Here is an 18034-nt window from a genome sequence, read left to right on the forward strand (position 1 = left end):
GAGCGAGACTCCGTCTCAGAAAAACAAAAACAAAAACAAAAAATACTATCATAAAATAATTGTTAAATTCAGAATATTGTGTGAGTAGTGTATGAAAATGATATAAAAATGTTGAATAGGTAGAATCTATACAAATTTAGAGTTCAATTAAATTTGGTGGGGATTAAAACTCTTGTGTATGCATTTAGAAAAGCAGATTATAAATACAGTTGTGGTTTGGAATAGTTGCAGGATTAGGGCTGAAAGTTCTGGCCTGTGCTGCCCTCCTGTGCTGTTTAAACAGCATAGCAGGTCAATTACATTCCTGCTTCATGAATGTTCCGAATTGGGGGAGGGTAGGCTATCTCATTACTAACCCTCTTCTGTCCTCCTGTGGCCACAGAGCGCCTAACTATTTTGGATGTTTCTGTTTCTTCAGTAAAGGAAGGGAAGGAAAACTACTTGGAAACATTCTAGGTCAGACAGTCTAATCCTGAGTTAAGGAAAAAGGCAACTAATTGCAAATTGCATTTGACATTGGAGATATAATTGATACACCAGTATAGAAGATCCTGAGCAGATTATCGAGGTTTGGAGAAAAACACCATCATTACAGCATTGGGAAAGGCTTTTTGTCAAGAATAAATAATGCATCTTTTTTTTTTTTTTTTTTTTTGAGACGGAGTCTTGCTCTCTCACCCAGGCTGGAGTGCAGTGGTGCGATCTTGGCCCATGCCTGTAATCCCAGCTACTCGGGAGGTTGAGGGAGGAGAATCACTTGAACTTGGGAAGCGGAGGTTACAGTGAGCTGAGATCATGCCATTGCACTCCAGCCTGGGCAACAAGAGCAAAACTCCATCTCAAAAAAAAAAAATTGCTGAGAATTTATAATAAAGCCTTACACTGTTTATTTGGTTAATAAGATAGTCTATTATGGTGGGAACAGAAGATGCTGTTCTACAGTGATCTTCTAAGCAGAACATTTGCCAGTTGAAATGCGAGACTCACAAGCAAAGCTAATTATTTGCTAATTCTCTTAGCATACCCTGCAAAAATGGTTACTTTCAAAGATAAGGTCATTTGTCAGCATGGCAATTTTTTTTTTTTTTGAGACAGCATCTCGCTCTGTTGCCCAGGCTGAAAAGTGCAGTGGCATGTTTACAGCTCACTGCAGCCTTGAACTCCTGGGTTCAAGAGATCCTCTCACCTCAGCCTCCCCAGTAGCTGGGACTACAGGCACACACCACCACACACCCAGCTAATTTTTGTGTTTTTTGTAGACACGGGGTTTCACCATGTTGCCCAGGCTGGTCTTGAACTCCTGGGCTCAAGTGATTCTTCAGCCTCCACCTCCCAAATTGCTGGGATTAGAAACATGAGCCACCAAGCCTGGCCAGTATGATAATTTTTTGATGACAGTTAAGAAAAGATACTGAAGGAAACAGTGTAAAAGCAGGCAATGAAAGAGTGGAGAAAGGCAGTCAATATGTGGCACCATTTTAATATGCTTGCTTCCCCATCAGCCAGCCCTCACCCTGGCCACAGCCTGGCCTGTTGCCAGACTGGTTTCCTGATCAGAACCCATCTACCCTCTGCTTAGACTAGGAGTTTGTGTGCATAATTTATTCATGTGGGTATACAGCATGCATACACATGACTTTCTCTTTTTAACTCACCCCAGTCAGGCTTTCACATCTTTACCAAGACTCCTCTTATCAAGTCATCAATGAACTTGATGGCCAAATGCAATGGTCAGTTTTCAGTGTTTATCTTACTTGACCTATCAGCGGCATTGGAATCATTTGATCATGCTTTCCTCCTTGGAACACTCTCTTTACTTGATCCCTGGGTCCCTGGGTCACCTCTCTCTTGGCTCTCCTCCACTCTACTAGGGGCTTTTTCCCTATCTCCTTTATCTAGATACTTCTCATCTTGATTTCTAAAAGTTGTAGTACCCTAAGGCTAACTGCCTAGGTCTTTTCTATGTCTAAACCCACTCCCTTGGTGTTCTTATCTAGTCTCATAGCTTTAATATCATCTAAATGCCAAACATTTCCAAATGTGTATCTCCAGCACAGACCCTTCTGCCCCTGAATTCCAAGCTCATACATCCATCTGCTTACTTGACATCTCCATTTGGATGTCTATGGACATCTCAAACTTAACATGACCCAAACAAAATCTGTTCATCTCTCAATCAACCCTATCTCAGCAACTGGTCATACCTTTCTTCAGTTGCTTGGAGTCATCATGAACTCTTTCTCACACACACAGCCCATTTCCAAATCTTCAGCAAATCCCATTGGCTGTATCTTCAAAAAACACGCTATCAACTCTCTACCCTTCTTTTCATGTACACTGCTACCACCCTGGTCTGAGGCCCATGACCTCTTATCTGGATTACTGTATAGTCTACTATAATACATGGTCTCCCTACTTCTCTCTTGCCTCTTTGAAATACTTCTTACTCAGCAAAGTGACAAAAGTTACCCGAAGTCAGGTAAAAAAACTTTAAGCTCAAGGATGACGCACTTCAATTGGCATAAAATCCAGTCTTTACCATGGCTTATAAAGTTTACATGATTGGGGTCTCTACTTCCTTCCTCTCTGACTTCATCTCTTACTCCCCAGCCCCCACTCACCATGTTTCCAGCTTACTAGTTCCCTTATTGTCCCTCAACTATCCCAGGCACATTCCTACCTCAGAGCCTCTGGATTCGCTATTTCCTGTGCCTGCAACACAAAATTACATGGTCCATGCTCTCATTCCATTCAGGATTCTACTCAAATATCACTTTATTGAAAAGTCCTTCCTTGTTCATACAGCATCTGCCTTCATTACCCTCTGTACTCTTAACTAGCTGATTTGTCATGTTAGCACTTATAGCAACATGACATATTATGCTTATTTATTTGTGCATTGTCTGTCTTCCACACTTGAGTGTAAGTTCTGTTTCATGACAGCAGGGACTTTGGCTATCTTTGTTCTCTGCTGTGTCCTCAGAGAGTTTGGCATCTGGTGAGGGCTCATTAAAAATTTAATGAATGAAGAAATGAACAAATATTAATGTGGATAATTATTCAGAGAGTTGGTCAAGAACAGCAAGTGGGTAGTTTCCAGTTTTGTTTTACATGGAAGTTTGTATGAACTGAAGACTAAGATCAGAATCAGGGAAAATGTTCTCCTTTATGTCTTCTCAATGTAAAAAATAGAACGTAGTTGAATGTGGTGGATTGGTAATAAATATGTTTATTGTTCCAAATTCCGTATTTTATTTATTTATTTTTTTAGGGACAGGGTCTCACTCTGTCGCCCAGGCTGGAGTGCAGTGGTGCCATCATAGCTCACTGCAGGGTCAAACTCCTGGCCTCAAGCGATCCTCCCACCTTGGCCTCTCGAAGTGCTGGTATTACAGGCATGAGTCACTGCACCGAGCCCAAATTCCGTATTTGAGTTGTAGAAGTCGTCCACTTATGTTTTAGCCATGGAAATTAAATTATGTGTGGGATCATGAATCCAAGTTTTGCTATTTATTTCCTATTCTTTTTTTTTTTTTTTGAGATATGGCCTTGCTCTATCGCCCAGGCTGGAGTGCAGTGGCGTGATCACAGCTCACTACAGCCTCGACCTCCCTGGCTCAAGCGATACTCCCACCTCAGCCTCCTGAGTAGCTGAGACTCCAAGCATGTGCCACCATGCCCAGCTAATTTTTAAATTTTTTGTAGAGATGGGGTCTCGCTATTTGCCCAGGCTGGTCTCAAACTTCTGGGCTCAAACCATCCTCCCACCTCGGCCTATTTCCTATCCTTATGGTCCTGGCAATGCTGGTAAACTTGCATTAGTTCATTATATTTTACTTGGAAATGAAAATTTTCATCTAAGTAAAATGCCTGAGGCATTTTTTTCTTTAAATTCTGACCCCACTATTTTAAACCCTTCTTGAATCTAATTTTTTCAAAGATGCCATTTTTCCAGGCATTTGAATCCCATTTTCCCCAGAGCCTTTGTTTTGTGAATAGTGCATTCTAAGTAAATTAAACCAATGAAGCCTTAGTGATATGATTGCAAACCTATCAAGTCACTGCAAGTCACAATGGATTCTGGACTCAGCTTAAGTAGGACTAATACGTACACTAGTCCTAGTGCCTTCTCTGCTCTCTTTTGTGGCTTTGGAACACTCAGTTCTCTATTTCAGAGCTTCATCTGCAAGAGAGGATAATAGCATTTGCCTCACAATTGTGGTCTTATGAGGATCAAATGTGATGACACCAGGGAACCTGCTTTAAAGTATTTAAAGTGGCTGGGCACGGTGGCTCACGCCTGTAATCCCAGCACTTTGGGAAGCCAAGGCGGGTGGATCACGAGGTTAGGAGTTCAAGACCAGCCTGGCCAAGATGGTGAAATCCCATCTCTACTAAGAATACAAAAATTAGCTGGGCGTGGTGGCACACACCTGTAATCCCAGCTACTCGGGAGACTGAGGCAGAGAACTGCTTGAACCCAGGAAAGGCAGAAGTTGCAGTGAGCCGAGATCACGCCACTGCACTCCAGACTGGGTGACAGAGCAAGACTCTGTCTAAAAAAAAAAAATTAAAGTATTGTGTTAATTAGGGATGACTTGGGTTCAACCAACAGAAACTCATAACAAGCTAGCTTGGAGCAAAAGGGGGGAAATTACTTTATAAACACAGTGCTATAGAACGTAAATGTAGGGAGTAGTACCTCATGAACTAATAGAACGTAAATGTAGGGAGTAGCACCTCATGAGCTAATAGAACGAAAATATAGGGAGTAGTACCTCATGAGCTTCAAGATCTGGAAACTGAAGAGTCTTTGGTTGCTCAGGGCTATCTGTCTTCCTAAAACTACATGGTCTCTCTTCTCTGCCCCCTTTGCACATTTTTTTCTTTCTTCTGACACTCTGCAGACAGACATTATCTGCATCTTCATCACACATAGGCTGAAGATAGTATCCTTTTGTTTTTGAGACAAGTTCTCACTCTGTTGCCCAAGCTGGAGTGCAGTAGCATGAACAGGGCTCACTGCAGCTTCGATCTCCTGGGCCCAAGGGATCCTCCACCTCCACCTGTCATGTAGCTGGGATCACAGGCACATGCCACCACACCTGGTTAACTTTTTAAATTTTTTGTAGAGACGGATCTTACTTTGTTGCCCAGGCTGGTCTTGAACTCTGGGATCAAGCAGTCTTCCCACCTCAACCTCCCAAAGTGTTGGGATTATGGGCATGAGCCACCATACCCCACTGAAGACAGTGTTCTTAAAAGGGTACTTTCAATCTCAAGTCTACATTACCTCATTAGTCTCTGCCTTACAATTTACTAATTGAAGTTTCTCAGACTTGATTCCAAATTTTCAGGAGAAAAAATTTGGCTAGCCAAGTTTAGGTCAAATAACCACCTCCTCTCCCCTTGTCTGATCAACTTCGGTAAGGGAATGGGAACAGGGTTTCATAATCTGCTGTCCCCCAGCAGAGGTTATGGGAACAGAGTCTGAGAAGGGAGTAGAGGACAACAGAGAAACAATGAGTGTTGCACACCTCAAGTGTGATGTGAAAGATTTAAGAATACCACATGCAGCCAGGTGCGGTGGCTCACACCTGTAATCCCAGCACTTGGGGAGGCCAAGGCGGGTGGATCACCTGAGGTCAGGAGTTCAAGACCAGCCTGGCTAACATGGTGAAACCTCGTTTCTACTAAAAATACAAAAAATTAGCTGGGCCTGGTGGCGCGTACCTCTAATCCCAGCTACTTGGGAGGCTGAGGCAGGAGAATCGTTTGAACCTGGGAGGTGGAGGTTGCAGTGAGCCAAGATCATGCCATTACACTCCAGCTTGGGCAACAAGAGTGGAACTCCATCTCCGAAAAAAAAAAAATACCACATGCATCCTTATTCCTGTACCCGTGTAATTGTTAATCTACTCAGGATCCAACCTGGCCATATGATTAATGGCACATTTGTAAATATGGATAGGTGTCAGAGAGCCCCACCAATCATAACATCTCTTCACATTTTGTGTCAGATGCTTGTCTCCAGTATTTTCTCTTTTGCCCTCTTTTTATTTTCGTTACAGACAGAGTCTCCCTCTGTTGCCCAGGCTGGAGTGCAGTGGTACACTGTAACATTGAACTCCTGGGCTCAAATGGTCCTTCTGTCTCAGCCTCTCAAGTAGCTGGGACTACAAGTGCGCAACACTGTGCCCAGCTGTTTTTTAAAAAAATTTTTGTAGAGACAGGGTCTTGCTATGTAGACCAGGCTGGTCTTGAATTCCTGGCCTCAAGTAATCCTCCTGCCTCAACCTACCAAAGTGCTAGGATTACAGACATGAGCCACTGTGCCTGGCCTTCTGTTGCCCTCTTAAGGGACATACCTTTTCATTCTTTCTTTTCCCTGGGGATTAAGTTAATTTCAATGCTCATACTGACCATTGAGTGATAAACCAAATTCTTCACCTTCCCTATTCCGTAACTCCCAAACTGTTCCGTATGCATTAGTTAGGAGTGACTGTAAAATGCTATAAAAAATGGGCCGGTGTGGTAGCTCATGCCTGTAATCCCAGCACTTTGGGAGGCTGAGGCAGGCAGATCAGGAGATTGACACCATCCTGGCCAACATGGTGAAACCTCGTCTCTACTGAAAATACAAACATTAGCTGGGTGTGGTGGCACATGCCTGCAATCCCAGCTACTCGGGAGGCTGAGGCAGGAGAATTACTTGAACCTGGGAGGTGGAGGTTGCAGTGAGCTGAGATCACACCATTGCACTCCAGCCTGGCAACAGAATGAGACTCCATCTTAAAAAAAAAAAAAAAAAGACCCCAAAATAAAAACTTATTTTTTCTCCCAAATCAGGTCAGGGACCCAAGTTGAAGGTGGCTCTGTCATCTTCAACATGTGGCTTCCAAGTTTGCTCTAGTATTCACCTTTCCAGCCCATGAGAAAGGGGAAAGAGAATGGTGGATTCTCAGGGGGTCACATGACAGGTTTTATGCACTAGGCCTGGAAGACACATACCACCTTTGCTTACATTCTATTGGAAAATACTTCATCATAAAGCCACACCTAATTGCAAAGGAGACTGGGGAATTTCATGTTGCTGGGCAGTTGTATGCTCAGTTATAATTCTGCTACTGGGAAAGACGGCAACAATGGATTTTGATGGACTGGATCCATCAGTCCCTTGAGAGACTGAAGCAGGAGGATAACTTGAGCCCAAGAGTTCAAGGTTATAGTCTCTCCTACATTCTCCTTTTCTGTTACCTCTCTTAGTTAATGGCATTATTCTCTCAAATACCCAAGCTTGAGTCCTTAAATTCGTCCTCCCTTTCTCCATCTCTCTCAATCCTCTTATGTGTTCCAACTACCTAAGTAACCACCCTGCATTTGTTCCTTGCTTTCCATTTCCTCTATAGCATGACTTAAATCCATTGTATCTGTTGATTGAATAACTCATCATCCTCCAAAATTACCTCCCTGTGTCAGTCTCTCCAGGCTCATCACACCCATCCTTTACTCTGCCATCAGACACGACTTCCAAACACAAAGATCTGCTTGTCCAAGACAGCCTGGGCCCCTTAACAGGCACCTCCCCACTCACAGTCAAGGCTGGAAGCACCATATAAAAAGCATCGGCAGCTACACCTTTGCGGCTCAGGAGATTATGGCAGACTGCCTCCTGCTTTCTCTGCCAAGCCCTGTCCTCCTGGGCTCAGGGTTCTCTGTCTCACACTTGAACTCTGCCCATCTCCCCACATCCCTCTGGATGAACACCACAGTGGGACTGTCTGCCCAGCTTTTCATTTAGCCCTGTCCCTAGACACTGTCTGTCATAGCACCCTCAGCCCCTTCTTCGGCAGATCACCCCATCTCACAAATCCAAACTCCAGAGCTCCAACCCAGGTCCAGGACCCAGGCTTGCTTTTGTTCAGGAGACAAGTTTGGACACTGGTCATTCTCTTCACTAAAAGCTCCATCAGTTCACAGTACTGACTAAGCAACAGATTTTTTAGCATGCCATCCATGGCCAACCACTGTCTGATCCCATCCCCACTTACCACCCCTACCAATTCATCCTTATAATCATCTTGACATTTTCTTATTCTTCAAGATCTGACTCATATATCACTTCTTCCATGAGGCCTTCCTCTTTCTCCTTGCTTTGTGCTTCATAGCATCATGTTTTTCTATGTATTGCTTTCTACCTCTAGTTTATTTATTTGAGACAATGTCTTGCTCTATCACCCAGGCTGGAGTGCAATGGCATGATCATTGCTCACTGCAGCCTCGACCTGGGCTCAAGTGATCCTCCCACCTCTGCTTTCTGAGTTGCTGGGGCTACAGGTGCAGGCCACCACGCCTGGTTCCAACCTCTAGTTTTTGTGCACATGGTATATACTCCCCACAGGCAAGGACTGTGACAAATATTTCTTCACTTCCCACATTGCTGAGAATAATGCCTTGGATAATACCTTACACATGGTATTGATCACTGCTTAAAACCTCCTAATGCCCCAATGGCTTTCCATATCGCCAGGTCAATAATAAAAGCCCTACCTATGCCTACCTGGTCCTATCTGATCTGATGCGCTTTTTTTTTTTTTAAAGACAGAATCTCACTCTGTCTCTCCCAGGCTGGAGTGCAGTGGCACGATCTCGGCTCACTATAACCTCCGCCTCCGAGGTTCAAGCAATTCTCCTGCCTCAGCCTCCCAACTAGCTGGGATTACAGGCATGTGCCACCATGTCCAGCTAATTTTTGTATTATTAGTAGCGACAGGGTTTCACCATGTTGGCCAGGCTGGTCTTGAACTCCTGACCTCAAGTGATCCACCCACCTTGGCCTCCCAAAGTGCTGGGATTATAGGCGTGAGCACCGTGCCCAGCCCTGATGCTCCTGTTACCACTCCCCACTTGCTCTGCCCTATCCACCATGGGCCCCTCTGCTGTTCCTTGAACACATTAGGCAAGATCCCACCTCAGACACTTCATTTGCTCTTTCCCCAGATAGCTGTATGGCTGCTCTCTCATGTCTTCAGGGTTTCTCTCAAAGGCCACCTTTTTTGTGTGTGTGAGATGGAGTCTCACTCTGTCGTCCAGGCTGGTGTGCAGTGGCAAGATCTTGGCTCACTGCAACCTCCGCCTCCCGTGTTCAAGTCATTATCCTGCCTCAGCCTCCTGAGTAGCTGGGATTACAGGTCTGCACTACCATGCCCAGCTAATGTTTGTATTTGTAGTAGAGATGAGTTTCATCATGTTGGCCAGGCTGGTCTTGAACTCCTGATATCAAGTGATCCGCCTGCCTCTGCCTCCCAAAGTGCTGGGATTACAGGTGTGAGCCACCGCGCCTGGCCTCAAAGGCCACTTTCTCCATGAGGCCTTCCCTAACCACTTATTCACATTGTGATCCTCGAAACACCCCCTTTCCCTCTCCGCTGCTTATTGTTTCTCCATAGCATTTTTCACCTCCTTACATAGTATATACTTCTTTCATGTGCTGTGTTCATTTTCTGTCTCCCCTCCCCTTTTTGGAATGTCAGCATCATTCTAGTTTAAATCTGTTTGTTTACTTCTGTGTTCCCAGAGCCTAAGGATAATGTCTGGCATAGAGGAGGCACTCAATAAATATTTGTTGAAAGAAAGAAGGAATAAGCAAATTAATAGAAGGTGCTCCGTAAATATTTGTGAAATTGAATTAAAAGTGTCAGAAGGAGATGACTGTGAAATTCCCAAAGTCTAAAAATATGTGAGCTTAGAAGAATGGTGGAGTTGAGTGCTGCCTCATTATAAACATCCTCGAGGAAGGACTGAAACTGTGTGCTTGCGGTGGGAGGGGCAGCTGGGCAAAGAACCGTGAACCTTCGCAGAAACATTTGGGGCTGCAGAACTCTCCGGTGAGAGCGCTGCATCTGGGAGCTGGCGATGCCGGCGGCTTGCTCATTCACCCCATCTGAACACTTGTCTATGACACAGGTGTTTTCTCTTAAGTTATTTTGGTCTTTGCCTCTCTCCTCAGCTGGTGAAGATTACAGAAATCTGGGATGGCTTATGGGACGCTTCTCAGCCCTAAGTAGGAAAACAGCAGTGAAAATGGCAACCAAAACATCACGCAGGACTGGGGGTCTTGGGGAAACAGCTCACTTTAGAGCAGTGCAGTGCAGAGCTTTCCGTCTTCTACCAGGGTCCACCTTTAACACTGTTTATCTGAAAAATTTCCCCCTGGCTTACTCGCTTGCAGCTGCCCACTTTGCAGGAGGATGGCGCTCTGATCTCTACGCTCCCTGTTCCTTCAGGGACTCCATAGTATTTTTTTTCACGCTTCGTCGCTACTACAGCAGACGCCTGCGTTCTCATTATTTGCTGTACAGATCTCCGGTGCCTTGACTGTAAACAAAACACTTTAGATCATTGTGAGGTCGATGTAAGCACAGCCTTTCTGCTGGCAGCCAGACTTCTTAAGGTGGCATGACTGTGACTTGCTTACTTTTCGAGATTAACAACAACAACAACAACAAAGCGACAAAATGGTGCTCCTACATATTAGTTGAAAGATTCAGCATGTGAAGGGGATCGAAGTGTTTATTTTCTACTTCCATATAAGACATGAATTCCATGAGTAAAATCAAACTTCTGTGGCAAGGTGAAATACTCTAGAATGTCTCCATTTACATACGTGTGGTAGTTTGGGTGTTTATGCATATGGATAGATGCACATATATAGAGTTCCTGTGTTGTCTAGCAATTGTTTTAAAATTTGGACAATTATCTAATTTCTAGGGTAAGGTATAAATTATGGTAGGGAGGCCTACCCTAATTTTCCTGTCCCTTCTTCCCCAGTCTGCAGTCCAATAAATTGACAGCCTTAAAACTAGAAAAACTAAAGAGGATGAGACCTCTTGCTTGATCCTAGGTGAATTCTTTTCTGTCAGTTAGGTAGGAAGTCCTGACTTGAAAACTAGGTCTGGGCACTGCCCCCTTTACTGTTCTCTGGGTATCAACCCCTGTCCTTCCAGAGTCTATATTTTAGTTGAACTAGTGGATTGTGATACCACAGGCTCAAGACAGCTGCATTTAAATATCAGTGACCACAGGCCACATCAAGGAAACATCTGCAGGCAACCCAGGGCCTGGGAAGGAGCCATTTTCAGTCACTTGTAAGACAGCAGGACCTGCAGACTACAGCACAATCAAACTCAGACAAAACCCTGAACCAGTGAGAACCATTAGGAAGGAAAGGAACAGAAAATGAACCAACCTGAGTGTTAGGAGACCTGCATCTAGTCCTGACTCCGGTACCAACCGAATGCATGTCCCTGGACAGGAAACCTCTCTGAGTCTCAATTTCCTCCGTGGTAAAAAGGAGAGGGTTAAACCACAGGGTCCCGAGGGTCCCTTCCAGTTGTCACATTCTGGAGCGTATGAGATGAGGTAGGCACACAAAGTGGACAAACAAGATGTGGCTAAGAAAACAAGCTACACATCAAGCTCATCTGTAGCATAGGTGCTTAAGAAAACTTTGCTGCTGTGTAATATTAGAACGGAAGGTTGGTTTCCAGTAAAATGCATTAACTTTGGCTCAAACCAAGATGATGGGTACTGGGCATGGGGGTGGGGAGCAGTTGAAGATCCACTGAGCTTTGTCTCAGGGCAGCCCTGCTCATCGTCCTATTTTACCTTCCACCACGGTGCTCAAGCCCACACTGAGAGAAATTTCCAGTTGCAAAAGGGAGAAGAGAAACGCCGGAATACTAATATCGGACGTTAGGACATGGTTGTGGTGGTTTTAAAAATCATTTCATCATCTAGAGTTTGACCCCGAGGGGAGTATTTTCACCCTTCAGCCCTCTGAAAGCATTCACTAGCATCTGAATATTGTTCTGAGTTTGTTGGAGCAGTGAAATCTGGTGAGAGAGAAGGGTGGAGGAAGGAAGGAGCTGTTGTATTTGGCGGCTGGACTCAGGTAGAGGAAACTGCTACAATCCCGGGAAAGAACAGAAAAGTAGAAAGAGACGAGTTCCCACATGCAGCCAATGTCCATGGCCTTAACTGTGCTTGGGAAGGAAGATCCTGGGCCAGAGGTGTACCCTCGTTTTTCAAAACTAAGCGTGTCTGAGACAGCTACAAAGTTTATTAAGGGACTTGAGAAACTACTCGACTTTTTTTTTTTTTTAATCTTGAGTTCCTTTCTTATTTTCATTGAGGGAGAGCTTGAGTTCATGATTAAGTGCCGCGTTTACTCCTGGCTAATTTCTAAAAGAAAGACGTTCGCCTTGGCTTCTTCCCTAGGTCCCCAGCCTCCCCAGGGATGGCAGAAACTTCTGGGTTAAGGCTGAGCGAACCATTGCCCACCGCCTCCACCAGCCCCCAGCAAAGGCACGCCGGCGGGGGTGGGGGGCGCCTAGCCCCCCAGCAAACGCTCCGCGGCCTCCCCGGCAGACCACGAGGTGGGGGCCACTGGGGAGGGCCGAGCTGGGGGCAGCTCGCCACCCCGGCTCCCAGCGAGCTGCCGGCGACCTTCGCGGTCTCTGGTCCAGGCCCCGGCTTCCCAGGCGAGGAGCGGGAGGGAGGTCGGGGCTTAGGCGCCGCTGCGAACCCGCCAGAGCAGCGCCGGGCCCCGAACCCCAGGCCCCGCCCCAGGTTCCCGGCCGTTTGGCTAGTTTGTTTGTCTTAATTTTAATTTCTCTGAGGCCAGCCTGAGCAGGTTTGTTGGCAGCAGTACCCCTCCAGCAGTCACGCGACCAGCCAATCTCCCGCGGCGCGCTCGGGAACGCGGGGAGGCGGCGGAACCGCGCCGGGGCCACCTTAAGGCCGCGCTCGCCAGCCTCGGCGGGGCGGCTCCCGGCGCCGCAACCAATAGATCTCCTCCTCTGTTTAAATAGACTCGCCGTGTCAATCATTTTCTTCTTCGTCAGCCTCCCTTCCACCGCCATATTGGGCCACTAAAAAAAGGGGGCTCGTCTTTTCGGGGTGTTTTTCTCCCCCTCCCTTGTCCCCGCTTGCTCACGGCTCTGCGACTCCGACGCCGGCAAGGTTTGGAGAGCGGCTGGGTTCGCGGGACCCGCGGGCTTGCACCCGCCTGGACTCGGACGGGCTTTGCCACCCTCACCGCTTGCCTGGTCCCCTCCCCTCCCCGCCCTCCCGCTCGCCAGTCCATTTGATCAGCGGAGACTCTCGGCGGCCGGGCCGGGGCTTCCCCGCAGCCCCTGCGCGCTCCTAGAGCTCGGGCCGTGGCTCGTCGGGGTCTGTGTCTTTTGGCTCCGGGGCAGTCGCTGGGCTTCCGAGAGGGGTTCGGGCTGCGTAGGGGCGTTTTGTTTTGTTCGGTTTTGTTTGTTTGTTTGTTTTGAGAGTGCGAGAGAGGCGGTCGTGCAGACCCGGGAGAAAGATGTCAAACGTGCGAGTGTCTAACGGGAGCCCTAGCCTGGAGCGGATGGACGCCAGGCAGGCGGAGCACCCCAAGCCCTCGGCCTGCAGGAACCTCTTCGGCCCGGTGGACCACGAAGAGTTAACCCGGGACTTGGAGAAGCACTGCAGAGACATGGAAGAGGCGAGCCAGCGCAAGTGGAATTTCGATTTTCAGAATCACAAACCCTTAGAGGGCAAGTACGAGTGGCAAGAGGTGGAGAAGGGCAGCTTGCCCGAGTTCTACTACAGACCTCCGCGGCCCCCCAAAGGCGCCTGCAAGGTGCCGGCGCAGGAGAGCCAGGATGTCAGCGGGAGCCGCCCGGCGGCGCCTTTAATTGGGGCTCCGGCTAACTCTGAGGACACGCATTTGGTGGACCCAAAGACTGATCCGTCGGACAGCCAGACGGGGTTAGCGGAGCAGTGCGCAGGAATAAGGAAGCGACCTGCAACCGACGGTAATGACCCCTTCCCAACCACAGAATGTGTCTGGGGCCCCGCTTTGCCTGCTGGAGAGTGTTAACCTTAGCTTGCTTTTCGGCGTATTCTGATTTAGCTTTGGGAGAGCGAACTTTATTGGTCTTAGGTGTTCAGTGCTACCTGGCCCACTGCTTGTCTGTTTGTGACTTTTAAGTCAGAAACTGGAGATGGTAAGATCCGATAATTTCCCTAACTTAAGACATCGCGGTCCCTCTCACTAGCAACCCCTAGATATGTGACAAAGTTGGGATGTTTATCAACGGTCCGCCTCCTGGCTAGGGAGAGAGCTCTGGGGCGGAGAATGCACTTTCTGTTTTTTGAAAACAACCTCATTTTGTGCCCTTAAAGGCCACTGGGGATGACGGATCCAGGATTGTGGGTGGAGGTAGTGGGTTTTTCATCCCCTGACTATGGGGCCAACTTCTGCCAGCCATTGTTTTTTCTAATAAAGATTGTGTGTTCTTTTTAAAAATTTCCCCTACTCTTAGATTCTTCTACTCAAAACAAAAGAGCCAACAGAACAGAAGAAAATGTTTCAGACGGTTCCCCAAATGCCGGTTCTGTGGAGCAGACGCCCAAGAAGCCTGGCCTCAGAAGACGTCAAACGTAAACAGCTCGGTGGGTTGATCACTAAAGGAGCACGCAATGGAACCCGGGGCCTTCAGACCTCACGATACCTGATCTTACTGGTTGCTGGCAAATTAAAAGCTTGTGGGGTTTTGTTTTGTTTATACTTCGTGAGGTCAAAAAAGTAGCAATGGGGAAGGCTGGGGATACGGTAATTCCTCAGAGTTTCTATGCCCAGAGATACTTTCTCTTCAAACAGTAGACCAGAGCAGCTACTTGTAACCCAGGCCCCATCGGGTAGGAAGGTCCTTTCCCTGTGAGTCCCACTAAAACGTGTTGGGAACAATAGGTTCTTTGCCCATCCGAACAAGAACTAGGGTACTCCCTCAGTCCGACTTAATGAGAATTAATTTCCTAGAGGTTCAGCTTGAGTCGGTAACAGATTTTGAGCCATACATGTGAAAATGGCAAATACATGATTAAGTTTCAATTCTGAGAGGGAATGTTTGGTAGAAATTGCTCACCTTTGGTTATGCAAGGGATTAGAGATGTGAATAGGGTGGTATGTTGTGTTCTTTGACATTTTAATAAACTGTCACTTTCCCTGTTGTCTCTTAAGTTTGGAGAGAGAAGGAACCAGTATTTGCAAAAACCAAATGGAAAGATAAAAAAGTTACTAAAGTTTCTACAGAATTTCTGGTAACACTGAAGTTGCAAAGCAGAAGTTAAATTAACTCTTGTCAGTAAGCAATCCAGGAACACGTCAGCCAGTGTATGTATGCTAATTGTGCCGTAACAGGGTGATTTGGATATTTGTAGGGGAAATGGGTAGTAAATATCAAGACTGGTGACCGTAGGTCAGCCCAGCACATAGGAAGTGGAGATTTTTCCATGCACAAGAATCTGATCACTGTAAATAGCTAATTTGAATAATTCAGTCCCCAAATGTACATGGGTTGGTTATTCATAATAAACTACATATATTAATAGTTTATTAGGTTCTTTTAGACCAAGACTGTGACCTCTTTATTTTCTAAAGCACACACGTAGTTTAGCATATGAGGCGATCTTAATAAATATTGATGTTAACTTTTTAAATCCTCAGTTATAAAAATTTTAAAGTAACAGGGATTAAGGTGAGATTCAGGTTTGTTGTTTCTTTAAATTGTATATGTGACTTCACATATCTTATCTTTTTCAGCGCTTATACAAAACGGCACTATAGAGCCTCTATTTTATAGCACCATATGAAGTGGGAAAATGAGGTGAAAATTTTCCTGAAGCAACCTTAACACGCGCAGCCCTTGTTGGTTTGTGACTTGTGTCCTAGCTCATCAGATGAGCCACGAGAATCAGACCTGGATTTTGATCTGGCCTGGTTCTGACATGCAATGAGGCATTTGTAGCATTTAGTAATATTGCTTTAGAAAATAAGAATACTAGAAATATTAGTAAGAACCTATTCAAAAGTATTCATGAGTATTTTCTGCATATGAATAAGGAATTAGAATATTTTGAACATGATGTTAATAAAATTTTCTTCTGGAAAGCCTTTATAATTTTTATTCCCAATCATTTTTCAAATTTAGAAAATTTAATCTGTCACAGGAGTAGAGAAAAAAATTAAAAATTTTTTTAAATTTAGAAAATTTTTACCCGTAAGTATTACAGTTTCCTAATTATCGTATTTATTTCTCACTTGTCTTTGACCTAGATTCTTTAGAGTAGGGTTTCTCAACCTCTGCACTAATGACATTTTGGGCCGAATAATTCTTTGTTGTAGGAGGCTGTCCTGTGTGTTTTAGATTGTTTGGAATTATCCCTGGCTTCTCACACTAGATGCCAGCAGCATCCTCCTCCCCCAGTGTGACAACCTAAAATGTCTCCAGACGTTGCCAAATGTTCCCTGTGGGGCGGGGGCAACATTGCCCACTGTTAAGAACTACTGCTCTAGACAAAAGAACACAGCACAGAGGAAAGGAAAAAAAATCCAGTTAAGAGAATGTTAGGTGGAGATGACTGTAGTCATCAAACTTTTTTCCCCATCAAGTATTTCCAAGCTAACATAGTGACAAAATAATTCCTGTACTCTAGTGGTGACGTTAATCTAGTGCTCTTCCTTTAATTCTTCTGTTTTGTTTTCTTTTGCAGAATTAAGAATATGTTTCCTTGTTTATCAGATACATCACTGCTTGATGAAGCAAGGAAGATATACATGAAAAATTTAAAAATACATATCGCTGACTTCATGGAATGGACATCCTGTATAAGCACTGAAAAACAACAATACAATAACACTAAAATTGTAGGCACTCTTAAATGATCTGCCTCTAAAAGCGTTGGATGTAGCATTATGCAATTAGGTCTTTCCTTATTTGCTTCATTGTACTACCTGTGTATATAGTTTGTACCTTTCATGTAGCACATAAACGGGGGAAGGGAGGGCAGGGTGGGGCTGAGGAACTGACGTGAGCGGGGTATGAAGAGCTTGCTTTGATTTACAGCAAGTAGATAAATATTTGACTTGCATGAAGAGAAGCAATTTTGGGGAAGGGTTTGAATTATTTTCTTTAAAGATGTAATGTCCCTTTCAGAGACAGCTGATACTTCATTTAAAAAAATCACAAAAATGTGAACACTGGCTAAAGATAATTGCTATTTATTTTTACAAGAAGTTTATTCTCATTTGGGAGATCTGGTGATCTCCCAAGCTGTCTAAAGTTTGTTAGATAGCTGCATATGGCTTTTTTAAAAAAGCAACAGAAACCTATCCTCACTGCCCTCCCCAGTCTCTCTTAAAGTTGGAATTTACCAGTTAATTACTCAGCAGAATGGTAATCACTCCAGGTAGTTTGGGGCAAAAATCCGAGGTGCTTGGGAGTTTTGAATGTTAAGAATTGACCATCTGCTTTTATTAAATTTGTTGACAAAATTTCCTCATTTTCTTTTCACTTCGGGCTGTGTAAACACAGTCAAAATAATTCTAAATCCCTCGATATTTTTAAAGATCTGTAAGTAACTTCACATTAAAAAATGAAATATTTTTTAATTTAAAGCTTACTCTGTCCGTTTATCCAAAGGAAAGTGTTATTTTTAAAGGAAGGTTCATGTAGAGAAAAGCACACTTGTAGGATAAGTGAAATGGATACTACATCTTTAAACAGTATTTCATTGCCTGTGTATGGAAAAACCATTTGAAGTGTACCTGTGTACATAACTCTGTAAAAACACTGAAAAATTATACTAACTTATTTATGTTAAAAGATTTTTTTTAATCTAGACAATATACAAGCCAAAGTGGCATGTTTTGTGCATTTGTAAATGCTGTATTGGGTAGAATAGGTTTTTCCCCTCTTTTGTTAAATAATATGGCTATGCTTAAAAGGTTGCATACTGAGCCAAGTATAATTTTTTGTAATGTGTGAAAAAGATGCCAATTATTGTTACACATTAAGTAATCAATAAAGAAAATTTCCATAGCTATTCATTGAGTCAAATTGTAATGTGCTTTACCAAACAAGGTATTTGACCTGACATTCTAGTCATATTTACACTAATGTAAATGTGAAGTGGCAAATATCTAGGTAATTCAGGC

The 18034-nt window shown here is 44.7% G+C and overlaps 2 protein-coding genes across 2 annotated transcripts in view; one reads left to right on the forward strand and one right to left on the reverse strand.

The window, feature by feature from the left end:
- The window catches only part of GPR19 (G protein-coupled receptor 19), a 53365-nt gene extending 41842 nt beyond the window's left edge, over positions 1 to 11523 (reverse strand). Inside the window, exon 1 of the mRNA XM_054444960.2 lies at positions 11249 to 11523. The gene's annotated coding sequence lies outside the window, so the exon portion shown is untranslated. The remainder of the gene's footprint in view (positions 1 to 11248) is intronic.
- Positions 11524 to 12875: 1352 nt separating this feature from the next.
- CDKN1B (cyclin dependent kinase inhibitor 1B) lies at positions 12876 to 17922 on the forward strand. Its single transcript, XM_054444363.2, has 3 exons — positions 12876 to 13850; positions 14361 to 14490; positions 16591 to 17922. Exons 1-2 carry the CDS (start codon positions 13376 to 13378, stop codon positions 14480 to 14482), a joined length of 597 nt encoding a protein of 198 aa, XP_054300338.1. The 5' UTR covers positions 12876 to 13375; the 3' UTR covers positions 14483 to 14490; positions 16591 to 17922.
- Positions 17923 to 18034: the final 112 nt, after the last annotated feature.

This window comes from Pongo pygmaeus, chromosome 10 (assembly GCF_028885625.2).
Source record: "Pongo pygmaeus isolate AG05252 chromosome 10, NHGRI_mPonPyg2-v2.0_pri, whole genome shotgun sequence".
In the NCBI taxonomy this organism is placed as follows: Eukaryota; Metazoa; Chordata; class Mammalia; order Primates; family Hominidae; genus Pongo; species Pongo pygmaeus.

What these genes read in the sequence shown, in the direction of transcription:
- CDKN1B (XM_054444363.2), top strand. Translation starts at nt 13,376, where the DNA reads ATGTCAAACGTGCGAGTGTCTAACGGGAGCCCTAGCCTGGAGCGGATG. An exon ending in GAAGCGACCTGCAACCGACG is followed by an intron (nt 13,851 to 14,360) that starts GTAATGACCCCT and finishes CCCTACTCTTAG; the next exon opens with ATTCTTCTACTCAAAACAAA.